General features: G+C 44.7%; 1 protein-coding gene across 1 annotated transcript in view; it reads left to right on the forward strand.

Annotated features, from left to right (window-relative positions):
• LOC121284315 (hemopexin-like) overlaps positions 1-19,142 on the forward strand; it is a 46,178-nt gene that overhangs the window by 22,996 nt on the left and 4,040 nt on the right. The window contains exon 9 of the mRNA XM_041199704.1: positions 900-1,030. Within this exon, the coding sequence (XP_041055638.1) occupies positions 900-1,030 (131 nt within the window). The remainder of the gene's footprint in view (positions 1-899; positions 1,031-19,142) is intronic.

A 19,142-nucleotide genomic window follows, 5' to 3' on the forward strand; every position in this document is an offset into this window, starting at 1 on the left:
CAGAACGCTTTCAGCTTCACAGGTTGTCTGCATTCAGTCAAATCCCAATATACCCGAGAGACATCAGGCCCCTCAGTTAAGTGGGAAATAGTCAGAAAAAACAAAATACTCCAGATGCCAGAAATCTGAAAAAACCAGAAATGCTGGAAATTTTCAGAAGGTCTGGCAGCATCTGTGGAGAGAAAGAGACAGAATTAATGCTTCAGGTCATGACACTTTATCAGAGGAAAAATTTAACATGCACTCTGCTCTGTATTTGATGACTCCTGCAAGTGTACATCCAATGAAGGGAAAAGGCTCAACTGTGAAGCCCCTCACAGTATAATATCTCTGCTGCAGCAATCTCTTTTGATTCCCACCTTGAGGAGAGATGGTGGTGTCGTGATAATGTCACTGAACTAATAATCCAGAGTCCCAGGCGAATGCTCTGGTGACACAGGTTCAAATCCCACCAAGGTAGCTGATGGAATTTAAATTCATTTAATATAAAACTGTCCTTACCTGGTCTGGCCCACATGTGATGCCAGGTCTATACTAATGTGGTTGACTCTTAACTGCCCCCTGAAATGGCCTAGCAGGCCACTCAGTTCAAGGGCAATTAGGGATGGACAACAAATGCTGGCCTTGCCAATGATGCCCACATCCCACAAATGAATTTTAAAAAGCACCAGAAGAGAGGGCAGTTGGGAGATACAAAAGGGGAAAGCGGAGTCAATGGTTTCAGTAACAATGTGAGGAGACCAGGGTCAGGCAGGGATGTCCATGTTCTCAGAGTGAGGGGAGAAGCTTCTCATGATCCTGGGCTCGGTGTGAGCGATAGTCACTTTGTGCCAAGGGCCTCAACAACATTCCCTCCTGGCCGCTCCTGAATTAAGTTTGTCTTTTTGGTGGCTTTCCAGAGAACTTGTATTTTCGCCTGGACACGAAACGAGATGGTTGGCACCCTTGGCCATTAAGGTTCAACTGGCCAGAAATGCATGGAAAAATTGACGGTGTCTTCAGCTGGAACAGAAAGATGTACTTTATCCAGGTAAGTAGCAGCAGTAAGACTACACCTTCCGACATTTCCATCATCTGACACTCGTGGTCCTCGGTGTGTGTGTGTCTGTTTCTGACTGTCCCCCAGTCTGTGTGTTTATTTCTGTCGGTTCCTCACTGTGTATGTAATTCTGTCTGTTCCTCAGTGTGTATGTGTTTCTGTCTGTTCCTCAGTGTGTATGTGTTTCTGTCTGTTCCTCAGTGTGTATGTGATTCTGTCTGTTCCTCAGTGTGTATGTGTTTTTGTCTGTTCCTCAGTGTGTATGTGTATCTGTCTGCTCCTCTGTGTGTATGTGTTTCTGTCTGTTCCTCAGTGTGCATCTGTTTCTGTCTGTTCCTCAGTGTGTATGTGTTTTTGTCTGCTCCTCAGTGTGTATGTGTTTCTGTCTGCTCCTCAATGTGTATGTTTTTCTGTCTGTTCCTCAGTGTGTATGTGATTCTGTCTGTTCCTCAGTGTGTATGTGTGTCTGTCTGCTCCTCTGTGTGTATGTGTTTCTGTCTGTTCCTCAGTGTGCATCTGTTTCTGTCTGTTCCTCAGTGTGTATGTGTTTTTGTCTGCTCCTCAGTGTGTATGTGTTTCTGTCTGCTCCTCAATGTGTATGTGTTTCTGTCTGTTCCTCAGTGTGTATGTGATTCTGTCTGTTCCTCAGTGTGTATGTGTTTTTGTCTGTTCCTCAGTGTGTATGTGTATCTGTCTGCTCCTCTGTGTGTATGTGTTTCTGTCTGTTCCTCAGTGTGCATCTGTTTCTGTCTGTTCCTCAGTGTGTATGTGTTTTTGTCTGCTCCTCAGTGTGTACGTGTTTCTGTCTGCTCCTCAATGTGTATGTGTTTCTGTCTGTTCCTCAGTGTGTCTGTGTTTCTGTCTGTTCCTCAGTGTGTATGTGTTTCTGTCAGTTCCTCAGTGTGTCTGTGTTTCTGTCTGTTCCTCAGTGTGTATGTGTTTCTGTCTGCTCCTCTGTGTGTATGTGTTTCTGTCTGTTCCTCAGTGTGCATCTGTTTCTGTCTGTTCCTCAGTGTGTATGTGTTTTTGTCTGCTCCTCAGTGTGTATGTGTTTCTGTCTGCTCCTCAATGTGTATGTGTTTCTGTCTGTTCCTCAGTGTGTATGTGATTCTGTCTGTTCCTCAGTGTGTATGTGTTTTTGTCTGTTCCTCAGTGTGTATGTGTATCTGTCTGCTCCTCTGTGTGTATGTGTTTCTGTCTGTTCCTCAGTGTGCATCTGTTTCTGTCTGTTCCTCAGTGTGTATGTGTTTTTGTCTGCTCCTCAGTGTGTATGTGTTTCTGTCTGCTCCTCAATGTGTATGTGTTTCTGTCTGTTCCTCAGTGTGTCTGTGTTTCTGTCTGTTCCTCAGTGTGTATGTGTTTCTGTCAGTTCCTCAGTGTGTCTGTGTTTCTGTCTGTTCCTCAGTGTGTATGTGTTTCTGTCTGCTCCTCAGTGTGTATGTGTTTCTGTCTGTTCCTCAGTGTGTATGTGTTTCTGGCTGTTCCTCAGTGCGTATGTGTTTCTGACTGTTCCTCAGTGTGTCTGTGTTTCTGACTGTTCCTCAGTGTGTATGTGTTTCTGTCTGTTCCTCAGTGTTTATGTGTTTCTGTCTGTTCCTCAGTGTGTATGTGTTTCTGACTGTTCCTCAGTGTGTATGTGTCTCTGTCTGTTCCCAGTGTGTATGTGTTTCTGTCTGTTCCTCAGTGTGTATGTGTTTCTGTCAGTTCCTCAGTGTGTATGTGTTTCTGTCTGTTCCTCAGTGTGTATGTGTTTCTGTTCCTCAGTGTGTGTGTTTTTCTGTCTGTTCCTCAGTGTGTATTTTTTTTTGTCTGTTCCTCAGTGTGTATGTGTTTCTCTCTGCACCTCAGTGTGTATGTGTTTCTGTCTGTTCCTCAGTGTGTATGTGTTTCTGTCTGCTCCTCAGTGTGTATGTGTTTCTGTCTGTTCCTCGGTGTGTATGTGTTTCTGTCTGTTCCTCAGTGTGTATGTGTTTTTGTCTGTTCCTCAGTGTGTATGTGTATCTGTCTGCTCCTCTGTATGTATGTGTTTCTGTCTGTTCCTCAGTGTGCATCTGTTTCTGTCTGTTCCTCAGTATGTGTTTCTATCTGTTCCTCGGTGTGTATGTGTTTCTGTCTCTTCCTTAGTGTGTATGTGTTTCTGTCTGTTCCTCAGTGTGTATGTGTTTCTGACTGTTCCTCAGTGTGTCTGTGTTTCTGACTGTTCCTCAGTGTGTATGTGTTTCTGTCTGTTCCTCAGTGTGTATGTGTTTCTGTCTGTTCCTCAGTGTGTATGTGTTTCTGTCTGTTCCTCAGTGTGTATGTGTTTCTGTCTGTTCCTCAGTGTGTATGTGTTTCTGTCTGTTCCTCAGTGTGTATGTTTTTCTGTCTGTTCCTCAGTGTGTATTTTTTTTTGTCTGTTCCTCAGTGTGTATGTGTTTCTCTCTGCTCCTCAGTGTGTATGTGTTTCTGTCTGCTCCTCAGTGTGTATGTGTTTCTGTCTGTTCCTCAGTGTGTATGTGTTTCTGTCTGTTCCTCAGTGTGTATGTGTTTGACTGTTCCTCAGTGTGTATGTGTTTCTGTCTGTTCCTCAGTGTGTATGTGTTTCTGTCTGTTCCTCAGTGTGTACGTGTTTCTGTCTGCTCCTCAGTGTGTATGTGTTTGACTGTTCCTCAGTGTGTATGTGTTTCTGTCTGTTCCTCAGTGTGTATGTGTTTGACTGTTCCTCAGTGTGTATGTGTTTCTGTCTGTTCCTCAGTGTGTATGTGTTTCTGTCTGTTCCTCAGTGTGTATGTGTTTGACTGTTCCTCAGTGTGTGTATGTTTCTGTCTGTTCCTCAGTGTGTATGTGTTTCTGTCTGTTCCTCAGTGTGTATGTGTTTGACTGTTCCTCAGTGTGTATGTGTTTCTGTCTGTTCCTCAGTGTGTATGTGTTTCTGTCTGTTCCTCAGTGTGTATGTGTTTGACTGTTCCTCAGTGTGTATGTGTTTCTGTCTGTTCCTCAGTGTGTATGTGTTTCTGTCTGTTCCTCAGTGTGTATGTGTTTCTGTCTGTTCCTCAGTGTGTATGTGTTTCTGTCTGTTCCTCAGTGTGTATGTGTTTCTGACTGTTCCTCAGTGTGTATGTGTTTCTGACTGTTCCTCAGTGTGTATGTGTTTCTGACTGCTCCTCACTGTGTCTGTGTTTCTGACTGTTCCTCAGTGTGTATGTGTTTCTGTCTGTTCCTCAGTGTGTATGTGTTTCTGTCTGTTCCTCAGTGTGTATGTGTTTGACTGTTCCTCAGTGTGTATGTGTTTCTGTCTGTTCCTCAGTGTGTATGTGTTTGACTGTTCCTCAGTGTGTATGTGTTTGACTGTTCCTCAGTGTGTATGTGTTTCTGTCTGTTCCTCAGTGTGTATGTGTTTGACTGTTCCTCAGTGTGTATGTGTTTCTGTCTGTTCCTCAGTGTGTCTGTGTTTCTGTCTGTTCCTCAGTGTGTCTGTGTTTCTGTCTGTTCCTCAGTGTGTCTGTGTTTCTGTCTGTTCCTCAGTGTGTATGTGTTTCTGTCTGTTCCTCAGTGTGTATGTGTTTTTGTCTGTTCCTCAGTGTGTCTGTGTTTCTGTCTGTTCCTCAGTGTGTCTGTGTTTCTGTCTGTTCCTCAGTGTGTCTGTGTTTCTGGCTGTTCCTCAGTGTGTCTGTGTTTCTGTCTGTTCCTCAGTGTGTATGTGTTTCTGTCTGTTCCTCAGTGTGTCTGTGTTTCTGTCTGTTCCTCAGTGTGTCTGTGTTTCTGTCTGTTCCTCAGTGTGTCTGTGTTTCTGTCTGTTCCTCAGTGTGTATGTGTTTCTGTCTGTTCCTCAGTGTGTATGTGTTTCTGTCTGTTCCTCAGTGTGTATGTGTTTCTGTCTGTTCCTCAGTGTGTCTGTGTTTCTGGCTGTTCCTCAGTGTGTATGTGTTTCTGTCTGTTCCTCAGTGTGTATGTGTTTCTGTCTGTTCCTCAGTGTGTCTGTGTTTCTGTCTGTTCCTCGGTGTGTATGTGTTTCTGTCTGTTCCTCTGTGTGTATGTGTTTGACTGTTCCTCAGTGTGTATGTGTTTTTGTCTGTTCCTCAGTGTGTATGTGTTTCTGTCTGCTCCTCAGTGTGTCTGTCTTTCTGTCTGTTCCTCAGTGTGTCTGTGTTTCTGACTGTTCCTCAGTGTGTATGTGTTTCTGACTGTTCCTCAGTGTGTATGTGTTTCTGTCTGTTCCTCGGTGTGTCTGTGTTTCTGACTGTTCCTCAGTGTGTCTGTGTTTCTGTCTGTTCCTCAGTGTGTATGTGTTTCTGACTGTTCCTCAGTGTGTATGTGTTTCTGTCTGTTCCTCAGTGTGTATGTGTTTCTGACTGTTCCTCAGTGTGTATGTGTTTCTGTCTGTTCCTCGGTGTGTCTGTGTTTCTGACTGTTCCTCAGTGTGTCTGTGTTTCTGTCTGTTCCTCGGTGTGTCTGTGTTTCTGACTGTTCCTCAGTGTGTCTGTGTTTCTGTCTGTTCCTCAGTGTGTATGTGTTTCTGTCTGTTCCTCGGTGTGTGTATGTTTCTGTCTGTTCCTCAGTGTGTATGTGTTTCTGTCTGTTCCTCGGTGTGTATGTGTTTGACTGTTCCTCAGTGTGTCTGTGTTTCTGTCTGTTCCTCAGTGTGTCTGTGTTTCTGTCTGTTCCTCGGTGTGTATGTGTTTGACTGTTCCTCAGTGTGTCTGTGTTTCTGTCTGTTCCTCAGTGTGTCTGTGTTTCTGTCTGTTCCTCAGTGTGTCTGTGTTTCTGGCTGTTCCTCAGTGTGTATGTGTTTCTGTCTGTTCCTCAGTGTGTCTGTGTTTCTGTCTGTTCCTCAGTGTGTCTGTGTTTCTGTCTGTTCCTCAGTGTGTCTGTGTTTCTGTCTGTTCCTCAGTGTGTATGTGTTTCTGTCTGTTCCTCAGTGTGTATGTGTTTCTGTCTGTTCCTCAGTGTGTATGTGTTTCTGTCTGTTCCTCAGTGTGTCTGTGTTTCTGGCTGTTCCTCAGTGTGTATGTGTTTCTGTCTGTTCCTCAGTGTGTATGTGTTTCTGTCTGTTCCTCAGTGTGTCTGTGTTTCTGTCTGTTCCTCGGTGTGTATGTGTTTCTGTCTGTTCCTCGGTGTGTATGTGTTTGACTGTTCCTCAGTGTGTATGTGTTTTTGTCTGTTCCTCAGTGTGTATGTGTTTCTGTCTGCTCCTCAGTGTGTCTGTCTTTCTGTCTGTTCCTCAGTGTGTCTGTGTTTCTGACTGTTCCTCAGTGTGTATGTGTTTCTGACTGTTCCTCAGTGTGTATGTGTTTCTGTCTGTTCCTCGGTGTGTCTGTGTTTCTGACTGTTCCTCAGTGTGTCTGTGTTTCTGTCTGTTCCTCAGTGTGTATGTGTTTCTGACTGTTCCTCAGTGTGTATGTGTTTCTGTCTGTTCCTCAGTGTGTATGTGTTTCTGACTGTTCCTCAGTGTGTATGTGTTTCTGTCTGTTCCTCGGTGTGTCTGTGTTTCTGACTGTTCCTCAGTGTGTCTGTGTTTCTGTCTGTTCCTCGGTGTGTCTGTGTTTCTGACTGTTCCTCAGTGTGTCTGTGTTTCTGTCTGTTCCTCAGTGTGTATGTGTTTCTGTCTGTTCCTCGGTGTGTGTATGTTTCTGTCTGTTCCTCAGTGTGTATGTGTTTCTGTCTGTTCCTCGGTGTGTATGTGTTTGACTGTTCCTCAGTGTGTCTGTGTTTCTGTCTGTTCCTCAGTGTGTCTGTGTTTCTGTCTGTTCCTCGGTGTGTATGTGTTTGACTGTTCCTCAGTGTGTCTGTGTTTCTGTCTGTTCCTCAGTGTGTCTGTGTTTCTGTCTGTTCCTCAGTGTGTCTGTGTCTCTGGCTGTTCCTCGGTGTGTATGTGTTTTTGTCTGTTCCTCAGTGTGTCTGTGTTTCTGGCTGTTCCTCAGTGTGTCTGTGTTTTTGTCTGTTCCTCAGTGTGTATGTGTTTCTGTCTGCTCCTCAGTGTGTCTGTGTTTCTGTCTGTTCCTCAGTGTGTCTGTGTTTCTGACTGTTCCTCAGTGTGTCTGTGTTTCTGTCTGTTCCTCGGTGTGTATGTGTTTCTGTCTGTTCCTCGGTGTGTATGTGTTTGACTGTTCCTCAGTGTGTATGTGTTTTTGTCTGTTCCTCAGTGTGTCTGTGTTTCTGTCTGTTCCTCGGTGTGTATGTGTTTCTGTCTGTTCCTCAGTGTGTCTGTGTTTCTGTCTGTTCCTCGGTGTGTATGTGTTTCTGTCTGTTCCTCGGTGTGTATGTGTTTCTGTCTGTTCCTCAGTGTGTCTGTGTTTCTGTCTGTTCCTCAGTGTGTCTGTGTTTCTGTCTGTTCCTCAGTGTGTATGTGTTTCTGTCTGTTCCTCGGTGTGTATGTGTTTCTGTCTGTTCCTCAGTGTGTATGTGTTTCTGTCTGTTCCTCAGTGTGTCTGTGTTTCTGTCTGTTCCTCGGTGTGTATGTGTTTGACTGTTCCTCAGTGTGTATGTGTTTCTGTCTGTTCCTCAGTGTGTATGTGTTTCTGTCTGTTCCTCAGTGTGTATGTGTTTCTGTCTGTTCCTCAGTGTGTCTGTGTTTCTGGCTGTTCCTCAGTGCGTATGTGTTTCTGTCTGTTCCTCAGTGTGTATGTGTTTCTGTCTGTTCCTCAGTGTGTCTGTGTTTCTGTCTGTTCCTCGGTGTGTATGTGTTTCTGTCTGTTCCTCGGTGTGTATGTGTTTGACTGTTCCTCAGTGTGTATGTGTTTTTGTCTGTTCCTCGGTGTGTATGTGTTTGACTGTTCCTCAGTGTGTATGTGTTTCTCTCTGCTCCTCAGTGTGTATGTGTTTCTGTCTGCTCCTCAGTGTGTATGTGTTTCTGTCTGTTCCTCAGTGTGTATGTGTTTCTGTCTGTTCCTCAGTGTGTATGTGTTTGACTGTTCCTCAGTGTGTATGTGTTTCTGTCTGTTCCTCAGTGTGTATGTGTTTCTGTCTGTTCCTCAGTGTGTACGTGTTTCTGTCTGCTCCTCAGTGTGTATGTGTTTGACTGTTCCTCAGTGTGTATGTGTTTCTGTCTGTTCCTCAGTGTGTATGTGTTTGACTGTTCCTCAGTGTGTATGTGTTTCTGTCTGTTCCTCAGTGTGTATGTGTTTCTGTCTGTTCCTCAGTGTGTATGTGTTTGACTGTTCCTCAGTGTGTGTATGTTTCTGTCTGTTCCTCAGTGTGTATGTGTTTCTGTCTGTTCCTCAGTGTGTATGTGTTTGACTGTTCCTCAGTGTGTATGTGTTTCTGTCTGTTCCTCAGTGTGTATGTGTTTCTGTCTGTTCCTCAGTGTGTATGTGTTTGACTGTTCCTCAGTGTGTATGTGTTTCTGTCTGTTCCTCAGTGTGTATGTGTTTCTGTCTGTTCCTCAGTGTTTATGTGTTTCTGTCTGTTCCTCAGTGTGTATGTGTTTCTGTCTGTTCCTCAGTGTGTATGTGTTTCTGACTGTTCCTCAGTGTGTATGTGTTTCTGACTGTTCCTCAGTGTGTATGTGTTTCTGACTGCTCCTCAGTGTGTCTGTGTTTCTGACTGTTCCTCAGTGTGTATGTGTTTCTGTCTGTTCCTCAGTGTGTATGTGTTTCTGTCTGTTCCTCAGTGTGTATGTGTTTGACTGTTCCTCAGTGTGTATGTGTTTCTGTCTGTTCCTCAGTGTGTATGTGTTTGACTGTTCCTCAGTGTGTATGTGTTTGACTGTTCCTCAGTGTGTATGTGTTTCTGTCTGTTCCTCAGTGTGTATGTGTTTGACTGTTCCTCAGTGTGTATGTGTTTCTGTCTGTTCCTCAGTGTGTCTGTGTTTCTGTCTGTTCCTCAGTGTGTCTGTGTTTCTGTCTGTTCCTCAGTGTGTCTGTGTTTCTGTCTGTTCCTCAGTGTGTATGTGTTTCTGTCTGTTCCTCAGTGTGTATGTGTTTTTGTCTGTTCCTCAGTGTGTCTGTGTTTCTGTCTGTTCCTCAGTGTGTCTGTGTTTCTGTCTGTTCCTCAGTGTGTCTGTGTTTCTGGCTGTTCCTCAGTGTGTCTGTGTTTCTGTCTGTTCCTCAGTGTGTATGTGTTTCTGTCTGTTCCTCAGTGTGTCTGTGTTTCTGTCTGTTCCTCAGTGTGTCTGTGTTTCTGTCTGTTCCTCAGTGTGTCTGTGTTTCTGTCTGTTCCTCAGTGTGTATGTGTTTCTGTCTGTTCCTCAGTGTGTATGTGTTTCTGTCTGTTCCTCAGTGTGTATGTGTTTCTGTCTGTTCCTCAGTGTGTCTGTGTTTCTGGCTGTTCCTCAGTGTGTATGTGTTTCTGTCTGTTCCTCAGTGTGTATGTGTTTCTGTCTGTTCCTCAGTGTGTCTGTGTTTCTGTCTGTTCCTCGGTGTGTATGTGTTTCTGTCTGTTCCTCGGTGTGTATGTGTTTGACTGTTCCTCAGTGTGTATGTGTTTTTGTCTGTTCCTCAGTGTGTATGTGTTTCTGTCTGCTCCTCAGTGTGTCTGTCTTTCTGTCTGTTCCTCAGTGTGTCTGTGTTTCTGACTGTTCCTCAGTGTGTATGTGTTTCTGACTGTTCCTCAGTGTGTATGTGTTTCTGTCTGTTCCTCGGTGTGTCTGTGTTTCTGACTGTTCCTCAGTGTGTCTGTGTTTCTGTCTGTTCCTCAGTGTGTATGTGTTTCTGACTGTTCCTCAGTGTGTATGTGTTTCTGTCTGTTCCTCAGTGTGTATGTGTTTCTGACTGTTCCTCAGTGTGTATGTGTTTCTGTCTGTTCCTCAGTGTGTCTGTGTTTCTGGCTGTTCCTCAGTGTGTATGTGTTTCTGTCTGTTCCTCAGTGTGTATGTGTTTCTGTCTGTTCCTCAGTGTGTCTGTGTTTCTGTCTGTTCCTCGGTGTGTATGTGTTTCTGTCTGTTCCTCTGTGTGTATGTGTTTGACTGTTCCTCAGTGTGTATGTGTTTTTGTCTGTTCCTCAGTGTGTATGTGTTTCTGTCTGCTCCTCAGTGTGTCTGTCTTTCTGTCTGTTCCTCAGTGTGTCTGTGTTTCTGACTGTTCCTCAGTGTGTATGTGTTTCTGACTGTTCCTCAGTGTGTATGTGTTTCTGTCTGTTCCTCGGTGTGTCTGTGTTTCTGACTGTTCCTCAGTGTGTCTGTGTTTCTGTCTGTTCCTCAGTGTGTATGTGTTTCTGACTGTTCCTCAGTGTGTATGTGTTTCTGTCTGTTCCTCAGTGTGTATGTGTTTCTGACTGTTCCTCAGTGTGTATGTGTTTCTGTCTGTTCCTCGGTGTGTCTGTGTTTCTGACTGTTCCTCAGTGTGTCTGTGTTTCTGTCTGTTCCTCGTGTGTCTGTGTTTCTGACTGTTCCTCAGTGTGTCTGTGTTTCTGTCTGTTCCTCAGTGTGTATGTGTTTCTGTCTGTTCCTCGGTGTGTGTATGTTTCTGTCTGTTCCTCAGTGTGTATGTGTTTCTGTCTGTTCCTCGGTGTGTATGTGTTTGACTGTTCCTCAGTGTGTCTGTGTTTCTGTCTGTTCCTCAGTGTGTCTGTGTTTCTGTCTGTTCCTCGGTGTGTATGTGTTTGACTGTTCCTCAGTGTGTCTGTGTTTCTGTCTGTTCCTCAGTGTGTCTGTGTTTCTGTCTGTTCCTCAGTGTGTCTGTGTTTCTGGCTGTTCCTCAGTGTGTATGTGTTTCTGTCTGTTCCTCAGTGTGTCTGTGTTTCTGTCTGTTCCTCAGTGTGTCTGTGTTTCTGTCTGTTCCTCAGTGTGTCTGTGTTTCTGTCTGTTCCTCAGTGTGTATGTGTTTCTGTCTGTTCCTCAGTGTGTATGTGTTTCTGTCTGTTCCTCAGTGTGTATGTGTTTCTGTCTGTTCCTCAGTGTGTCTGTGTTTCTGGCTGTTCCTCAGTGTGTATGTGTTTCTGTCTGTTCCTCAGTGTGTATGTGTTTCTGTCTGTTCCTCAGTGTGTCTGTGTTTCTGTCTGTTCCTCGGTGTGTATGTGTTTCTGTCTGTTCCTCGGTGTGTATGTGTTTGACTGTTCCTCAGTGTGTATGTGTTTTTGTCTGTTCCTCAGTGTGTATGTGTTTCTGTCTGCTCCTCAGTGTGTCTGTCTTTCTGTCTGTTCCTCAGTGTGTCTGTGTTTCTGACTGTTCCTCAGTGTGTATGTGTTTCTGACTGTTCCTCAGTGTGTATGTGTTTCTGTCTGTTCCTCGGTGTGTCTGTGTTTCTGACTGTTCCTCAGTGTGTCTGTGTTTCTGTCTGTTCCTCAGTGTGTATGTGTTTCTGACTGTTCCTCAGTGTGTATGTGTTTCTGTCTGTTCCTCAGTGTGTATGTGTTTCTGACTGTTCCTCAGTGTGTATGTGTTTCTGTCTGTTCCTCGGTGTGTCTGTGTTTCTGACTGTTCCTCAGTGTGTCTGTGTTTCTGTCTGTTCCTCGGTGTGTCTGTGTTTCTGACTGTTCCTCAGTGTGTCTGTGTTTCTGTCTGTTCCTCAGTGTGTATGTGTTTCTGTCTGTTCCTCGGTGTGTGTATGTTTCTGTCTGTTCCTCAGTGTGTATGTGTTTCTGTCTGTTCCTCGGTGTGTATGTGTTTGACTGTTCCTCAGTGTGTCTGTGTTTCTGTCTGTTCCTCAGTGTGTCTGTGTTTCTGTCTGTTCCTCGGTGTGTATGTGTTTGACTGTTCCTCAGTGTGTCTGTGTTTCTGTCTGTTCCTCAGTGTGTCTGTGTTTCTGTCTGTTCCTCAGTGTGTCTGTGTCTCTGGCTGTTCCTCGGTGTGTATGTGTTTTTGTCTGTTCCTCAGTGTGTCTGTGTTTCTGGCTGTTCCTCAGTGTGTCTGTGTTTTTGTCTGTTCCTCAGTGTGTATGTGTTTCTGTCTGCTCCTCAGTGTGTCTGTGTTTCTGTCTGTTCCTCAGTGTGTCTGTGTTTCTGACTGTTCCTCAGTGTGTCTGTGTTTCTGTCTGTTCCTCGGTGTGTATGTGTTTCTGTCTGTTCCTCGGTGTGTATGTGTTTGACTGTTCCTCAGTGTGTATGTGTTTTTGTCTGTTCCTCAGTGTGTCTGTGTTTCTGTCTGTTCCTCGGTGTGTATGTGTTTCTGTCTGTTCCTCAGTGTGTCTGTGTTTCTGTCTGTTCCTCGGTGTGTATGTGTTTCTGTCTGTTCCTCGGTGTGTATGTGTTTCTGTCTGTTCCTCAGTGTGTCTGTGTTTCTGTCTGTTCCTCAGTGTGTCTGTGTTTCTGTCTGTTCCTCAGTGTGTATGTGTTTCTGTCTGTTCCTCGGTGTGTATGTGTTTCTGTCTGTTCCTCAGTGTGTATGTGTTTCTGTCTGTTCCTCAGTGTGTCTGTGTTTCTGTCTGTTCCTCGGTGTGTATGTGTTTGACTGTTCCTCAGTGTGTATGTGTTTCTGTCTGTTCCTCAGTGTGTATGTGTTTCTGTCTGTTCCTCAGTGTGTATGTGTTTCTGTCTGTTCCTCAGTGTGTCTGTGTTTCTGGCTGTTCCTCAGTGCGTATGTGTTTCTGTCTGTTCCTCAGTGTGTATGTGTTTCTGTCTGTTCCTCAGTGTGTCTGTGTTTCTGTCTGTTCCTCGGTGTGTATGTGTTTCTGTCTGTTCCTCGGTGTGTATGTGTTTGACTGTTCCTCAGTGTGTATGTGTTTTTGTCTGTTCCTCGGTGTGTATGTGTTTGACTGTTCCTCAGTGTGTATGTGTTTCTCTCTGCTCCTCAGTGTGTATGTGTTTCTGTCTGCTCCTCAGTGTGTATGTGTTTCTGTCTGTTCCTCAGTGTGTATGTGTTTCTGTCTGTTCCTCAGTGTGTATGTGTTTGACTGTTCCTCAGTGTGTATGTGTTTCTGTCTGTTCCTCAGTGTGTATGTGTTTCTGTCTGTTCCTCAGTGTGTACGTGTTTCTGTCTGCTCCTCAGTGTGTATGTGTTTGACTGTTCCTCAGTGTGTATGTGTTTCTGTCTGTTCCTCAGTGTGTATGTGTTTGACTGTTCCTCAGTGTGTATGTGTTTCTGTCTGTTCCTCAGTGTGTATGTGTTTCTGTCTGTTCCTCAGTGTGTATGTGTTTGACTGTTCCTCAGTGTGTGTATGTTTCTGTCTGTTCCTCAGTGTGTATGTGTTTCTGTCTGTTCCTCAGTGTGTATGTGTTTGACTGTTCCTCAGTGTGTATGTGTTTCTGTCTGTTCCTCAGTGTGTATGTGTTTCTGTCTGTTCCTCAGTGTGTATGTGTTTGACTGTTCCTCAGTGTGTATGTGTTTCTGTCTGTTCCTCAGTGTGTATGTGTTTCTGTCTGTTCCTCAGTGTTTATGTGTTTCTGTCTGTTCCTCAGTGTGTATGTGTTTCTGTCTGTTCCTCAGTGTGTATGTGTTTCTGACTGTTCCTCAGTGTGTATGTGTTTCTGACTGTTCCTCAGTGTGTATGTGTTTCTGACTGCTCCTCAGTGTGTCTGTGTTTCTGACTGTTCCTCAGTGTGTATGTGTTTCTGTCTGTTCCTCAGTGTGTATGTGTTTCTGTCTGTTCCTCAGTGTGTATGTGTTTGACTGTTCCTCAGTGTGTATGTGTTTCTGTCTGTTCCTCAGTGTGTATGTGTTTGACTGTTCCTCAGTGTGTATGTGTTTGACTGTTCCTCAGTGTGTATGTGTTTCTGTCTGTTCCTCAGTGTGTATGTGTTTGACTGTTCCTCAGTGTGTATGTGTTTCTGTCTGTTCCTCAGTGTGTCTGTGTTTCTGTCTGTTCCTCAGTGTGTCTGTGTTTCTGTCTGTTCCTCAGTGTGTCTGTGTTTCTGTCTGTTCCTCAGTGTGTATGTGTTTCTGTCTGTTCCTCAGTGTGTATGTGTTTTTGTCTGTTCCTCAGTGTGTCTGTGTTTCTGTCTGTTCCTCAGTGTGTCTGTGTTTCTGTCTGTTCCTCAGTGTGTCTGTGTTTCTGGCTGTTCCTCAGTGTGTCTGTGTTTCTGTCTGTTCCTCAGTGTGTATGTGTTTCTGTCTGTTCCTCAGTGTGTCTGTGTTTCTGTCTGTTCCTCAGTGTGTCTGTGTTTCTGTCTGTTCCTCAGTGTGTCTGTGTTTCTGTCTGTTCCTCAGTGTGTATGTGTTTCTGTCTGTTCCTCAGTGTGTATGTGTTTCTGTCTGTTCCTCAGTGTGTATGTGTTTCTGTCTGTTCCTCAGTGTGTCTGTGTTTCTGGCTGTTCCTCAGTGTGTATGTGTTTCTGTCTGTTCCTCAGTGTGTATGTGTTTCTGTCTGTTCCTCAGTGTGTCTGTGTTTCTGTCTGTTCCTCGGTGTGTATGTGTTTCTGTCTGTTCCTCGGTGTGTATGTGTTTGACTGTTCCTCAGTGTGTATGTGTTTTTGTCTGTTCCTCAGTGTGTATGTGTTTCTGTCTGCTCCTCAGTGTGTCTGTCTTTCTGTCTGTTCCTCAGTGTGTCTGTGTTTCTGACTGTTCCTCAGTGTGTATGTGTTTCTGACTGTTCCTCAGTGTGTATGTGTTTCTGTCTGTTCCTCGTGTGTCTGTGTTTCTGACTGTTCCTCAGTGTGTCTGTGTTTCTGTCTGTTCCTCAGTGTGTATGTGTTTCTGACTGTTCCTCAGTGTGTATGTGTTTCTGTCTGTTCCTCAGTGTGTATGTGTTTCTGACTGTTCCTCAGTGTGTATGTGTTTCTGTCTGTTCCTCGGTGTGTCTGTGTTTCTGACTGTTCCTCAGTGTGTCTGTGTTTCTGTCTGTTCCTCGGTGTGTCTGTGTTTCTGACTGTTCCTCAGTGTGTCTGTGTTTCTGTCTGTTCCTCAGTGTGTATGTGTTTCTGTCTGTTCCTCGGTGTGTGTATGTTTCTGTCTGTTCCTCAGTGTGTATGTGTTTCTGTCTGTTCCTCGGTGTGTATGTGTTTGACTGTTCCTCAGTGTGTCTGTGTTTCTGTCTGTTCCTCAGTGTGTCTGTGTTTCTGTCTGTTCCTCGGTGTGTATGTGTTTGACTGTTCCTCAGTGTGTCTGTGTTTCTGTCTGTTCCTCAGTGTGTCTGTGTTTCTGTCTGTTCCTCAGTGTGTCTGTGTTTCTGGCTGTTCCTCAGTGTGTATGTGTTTCTGTCTGTTCCTCAGTGTGTCTGTGTTTCTGTCTGTTCCTCAGTGTGTCTGTGTTTCTGTCTGTTCCTCGGTGTGTATGTGTTTGACTGTTCCTCAGTGTGTCTGTGTTTCTGTCTGTTCCTCAGTGTGTCTGTGTTTCTGTCTGTTCCTCAGTGTGTCTGTGTCTCTGGCTGTTCCTCGGTGTGTATGTGTTTTTGTCTGTTCCTCAGTGTGTCTGTGTTTCTGGCTGTTCCTCAGTGTGTCTGTGTTTTTGTCTGTTCCTCAGTGTGTATGTGTTTCTGTCTGCTCCTCAGTGTGTCTGTGTTTCTGTCTGTTCCTCAGTGTGTCTGTGTTTCTGACTGTTCCTCAGTGTGTCTGTGTTTCTGTCTGTTCCTCGGTGTGTATGTGTTTCTGTCTGTTCCTCGGTGTGTATGTGTTTGACTGTTCCTCAGTGTGTATGTGTTTTTGTCTGTTCCTCAGTGTGTCTGTGTTTCTGTCTGTTCCTCGGTGTGTATGTGTTTCTGTCTGTTCCTCAGTGTGTCTGTGTTTCTGTCTGTTCCTCGTGTGTATGTGTTTCTGTCTGTTCCTCGGTGTGTATGTGTTTCTGTCTGTTCCTCAGTGTGTCTGTGTTTCTGTCTGTTCCTCAGTGTGTCTGTGTTTCTGTCTGTTCCTCAGTGTGTATGTGTTTCTGTCTGTTCCTCGGTGTGTATGTGTTTCTGTCTGTTCCTCAGTGTGTATGTGTTTCTGTCTGTTCCTCAGTGTGTCTGTGTTTCTGTCTGTTCCTCGGTGTGTATGTGTTTGACTGTTCCTCAGTGTGTATGTGTTTCTGTCTGTTCCTCAGTGTGTATGTGTTTCTGTCTGTTCCTCAGTGTGTATGTGTTTCTGTCTGTTCCTCAGTGTGTCTGTGTTTCTGGCTGTTCCTCAGTGCGTATGTGTTTCTGTCTGTTCCTCAGTGTGTATGTGTTTCTGTCTGTTCCTCAGTGTGTCTGTGTTTCTGTCTGTTCCTCGGTGTGTATGTGTTTCTGTCTGTTCCTCGGTGTGTATGTGTTTGACTGTTCCTCAGTGTGTATGTGTTTTTGTCTGTTCCTCGGTGTGTATGTGTTTGACTGTTCCTCAGTGTGTATGTGTTTCTCTCTGCTCCTCAGTGTGTATGTGTTTCTGTCTGCTCCTCAGTGTGTATGTGTTTCTGTCTGTTCCTCAGTGTGTATGTGTTTCTGTCTGTTCCTCAGTGTGTATGTGTTTGACTGTTCCTCAGTGTGTATGTGTTTCTGTCTGTTCCTCAGTGTGTATGTGTTTCTGTCTGTTCCTCAGTGTGTACGTGTTTCTGTCTGCTCCTCAGTGTGTATGTGTTTGACTGTTCCTCAGTGTGTATGTGTTTCTGTCTGTTCCTCAGTGTGTATGTGTTTGACTGTTCCTCAGTGTGTATGTGTTTCTGTCTGTTCCTCAGTGTGTATGTGTTTCTGTCTGTTCCTCAGTGTGTATGTGTTTGACTGTTCCTCAGTGTGTGTATGTTTCTGTCTGTTCCTCAGTGTGTATGTGTTTCTGTCTGTTCCTCAGTGTGTATGTGTTTGACTGTTCCTCAGTGTGTATGTGTTTCTGTCTGTTCCTCAGTGTGTATGTGTTTCTGTCTGTTCCTCAGTGTGTATGTGTTTGACTGTTCCTCAGTGTGTATGTGTTTCTGTCTGTTCCTCAGTGTGTATGTGTTTCTGTCTGTTCCTCAGTGTTTATGTGTTTCTGTCTGTTCCTCAGTGTGTATGTGTTTCTGTCTGTTCCTCAGTGTGTATGTGTTTCTGACTGTTCCTCAGTGTGTATGTGTTTCTGACTGTTCCTCAGTGTGTATGTGTTTCTGACTGCTCCTCAGTGTGTCTGTGTTTCTGACTGTTCCTCAGTGTGTATGTGTTTCTGTCTGTTCCTCAGTGTGTATGTGTTTCTGTCTGTTCCTCAGTGTGTATGTGTTTGACTGTTCCTCAGTGTGTATGTGTTTCTGTCTGTTCCTCAGTGTGTATGTGTTTGACTGTTCCTCAGTGTGTATGTGTTTGACTGTTCCTCAGTGTGTATGTGTTTCTGTCTGTTCCTCAGTGTGTATGTGTTTGACTGTTCCTCAGTGTGTATGTGTTTCTGTCTGTTCCTCAGTGTGTCTGTGTTTCTGTCTGTTCCTCAGTGTGTCTGTGTTTCTGTCTGTTCCTCAGTGTGTCTGTGTTTCTGTCTGTTCCTCAGTGTGTATGTGTTTCTGTCTGTTCCTCAGTGTGTATGTGTTTTTGTCTGTTCCTCAGTGTGTCTGTGTTTCTGTCTGTTCCTCAGTGTGTCTGTGTTTCTGTCTGTTCCTCAGTGTGTCTGTGTTTCTGGCTGTTCCTCAGTGTGTCTGTGTTTCTGTCTGTTCCTCAGTGTGTATGTGTTTCTGTCTGTTCCTCAGTGTGTCTGTGTTTCTGTCTGTTCCTCAGTGTGTCTGTGTTTCTGTCTGTTCCTCAGTGTGTCTGTGTTTCTGTCTGTTCCTCAGTGTGTATGTGTTTCTGTCTGTTCCTCAGTGTGTATGTGTTTCTGTCTGTTCCTCAGTGTGTATGTGTTTCTGTCTGTTCCTCAGTGTGTCTGTGTTTCTGGCTGTTCCTCAGTGTGTATGTGTTTCTGTCTGTTCCTCAGTGTGTATGTGTTTCTGTCTGTTCCTCAGTGTGTCTGTGTTTCTGTCTGTTCCTCGGTGTGTATGTGTTTCTGTCTGTTCCTCGGTGTGTATGTGTTTGACTGTTCCTCAGTGTGTATGTGTTTTTGTCTGTTCCTCAGTGTGTATGTGTTTCTGTCTGCTCCTCAGTGTGTCTGTCTTTCTGTCTGTTCCTCAGTGTGTCTGTGTTTCTGACTGTTCCTCAGTGTGTATGTGTTTCTGACTGTTCCTCAGTGTGTATGTGTTTCTGTCTGTTCCTCGGTGTGTCTGTGTTTCTGACTGTTCCTCAGTGTGTCTGTGTTTCTGTCTGTTCCTCAGTGTGTATGTGTTTCTGACTGTTCCTCAGTGTGTATGTGTTTCTGTCTGTTCCTCAGTGTGTATGTGTTTCTGACTGTTCCTCAGTGTGTATGTGTTTCTGTCTGTTCCTCGGTGTGTCTGTGTTTCTGACTGTTCCTCAGTGTGTCTGTGTTTCTGTCTGTTCCTCGGTGTGTCTGTGTTTCTGACTGTTCCTCAGTGTGTCTGTGTTTCTGTCTGTTCCTCAGTGTGTATGTGTTTCTGTCTGTTCCTCGGTGTGTGTATGTTTCTGTCTGTTCCTCAGTGTGTATGTGTTTCTGTCTGTTCCTCGGTGTGTATGTGTTTGACTGTTCCTCAGTGTGTCTGTGTTTCTGTCTGTTCCTCAGTGTGTCTGTGTTTCTGTCTGTTCCTCGGTGTGTATGTGTTTGACTGTTCCTCAGTGTGTCTGTGTTTCTGTCTGTTCCTCAGTGTGTCTGTGTTTCTGTCTGTTCCTCAGTGTGTCTGTGTTTCTGGCTGTTCCTCAGTGTGTATGTGTTTCTGTCTGTTCCTCAGTGTGTCTGTGTTTCTGTCTGTTCCTCAGTGTGTCTGTGTTTCTGTCTGTTCCTCAGTGTGTCTGTGTTTCTGTCTGTTCCTCAGTGTGTATGTGTTTCTGTCTGTTCCTCAGTGTGTATGTGTTTCTGTCTGTTCCTCAGTGTGTATGTGTTTCTGTCTGTTCCTCAGTGTGTCTGTGTTTCTGGCTGTTCCTCAGTGTGTATGTGTTTCTGTCTGTTCCTCAGTGTGTATGTGTTTCTGTCTGTTCCTCAGTGTGTCTGTGTTTCTGTCTGTTCCTCGGTGTGTATGTGTTTCTGTCTGTTCCTCGGTGTGTATGTGTTTGACTGTTCCTCAGTGTGTATGTGTTTTTGTCTGTTCCTCAGTGTGTATGTGTTTCTGTCTGCTCCTCAGTGTGTCTGTCTTTCTGTCTGTTCCTCAGTGTGTCTGTGTTTCTGACTGTTCCTCAGTGTGTATGTGTTTCTGACTGTTCCTCAGTGTGTATGTGTTTCTGTCTGTTCCTCGGTGTGTCTGTGTTTCTGACTGTTCCTCAGTGTGTCTGTGTTTCTGTCTGTTCCTCAGTGTGTATGTGTTTCTGACTGTTCCTCAGTGTGTATGTGTTTCTGTCTGTTCCTCAGTGTGTATGTGTTTCTGACTGTTCCTCAG

Source organism: Carcharodon carcharias, chromosome 11, assembly GCF_017639515.1.
Source record: "Carcharodon carcharias isolate sCarCar2 chromosome 11, sCarCar2.pri, whole genome shotgun sequence".
NCBI lineage: Eukaryota > Metazoa > Chordata > Chondrichthyes > Lamniformes > Lamnidae > Carcharodon > Carcharodon carcharias.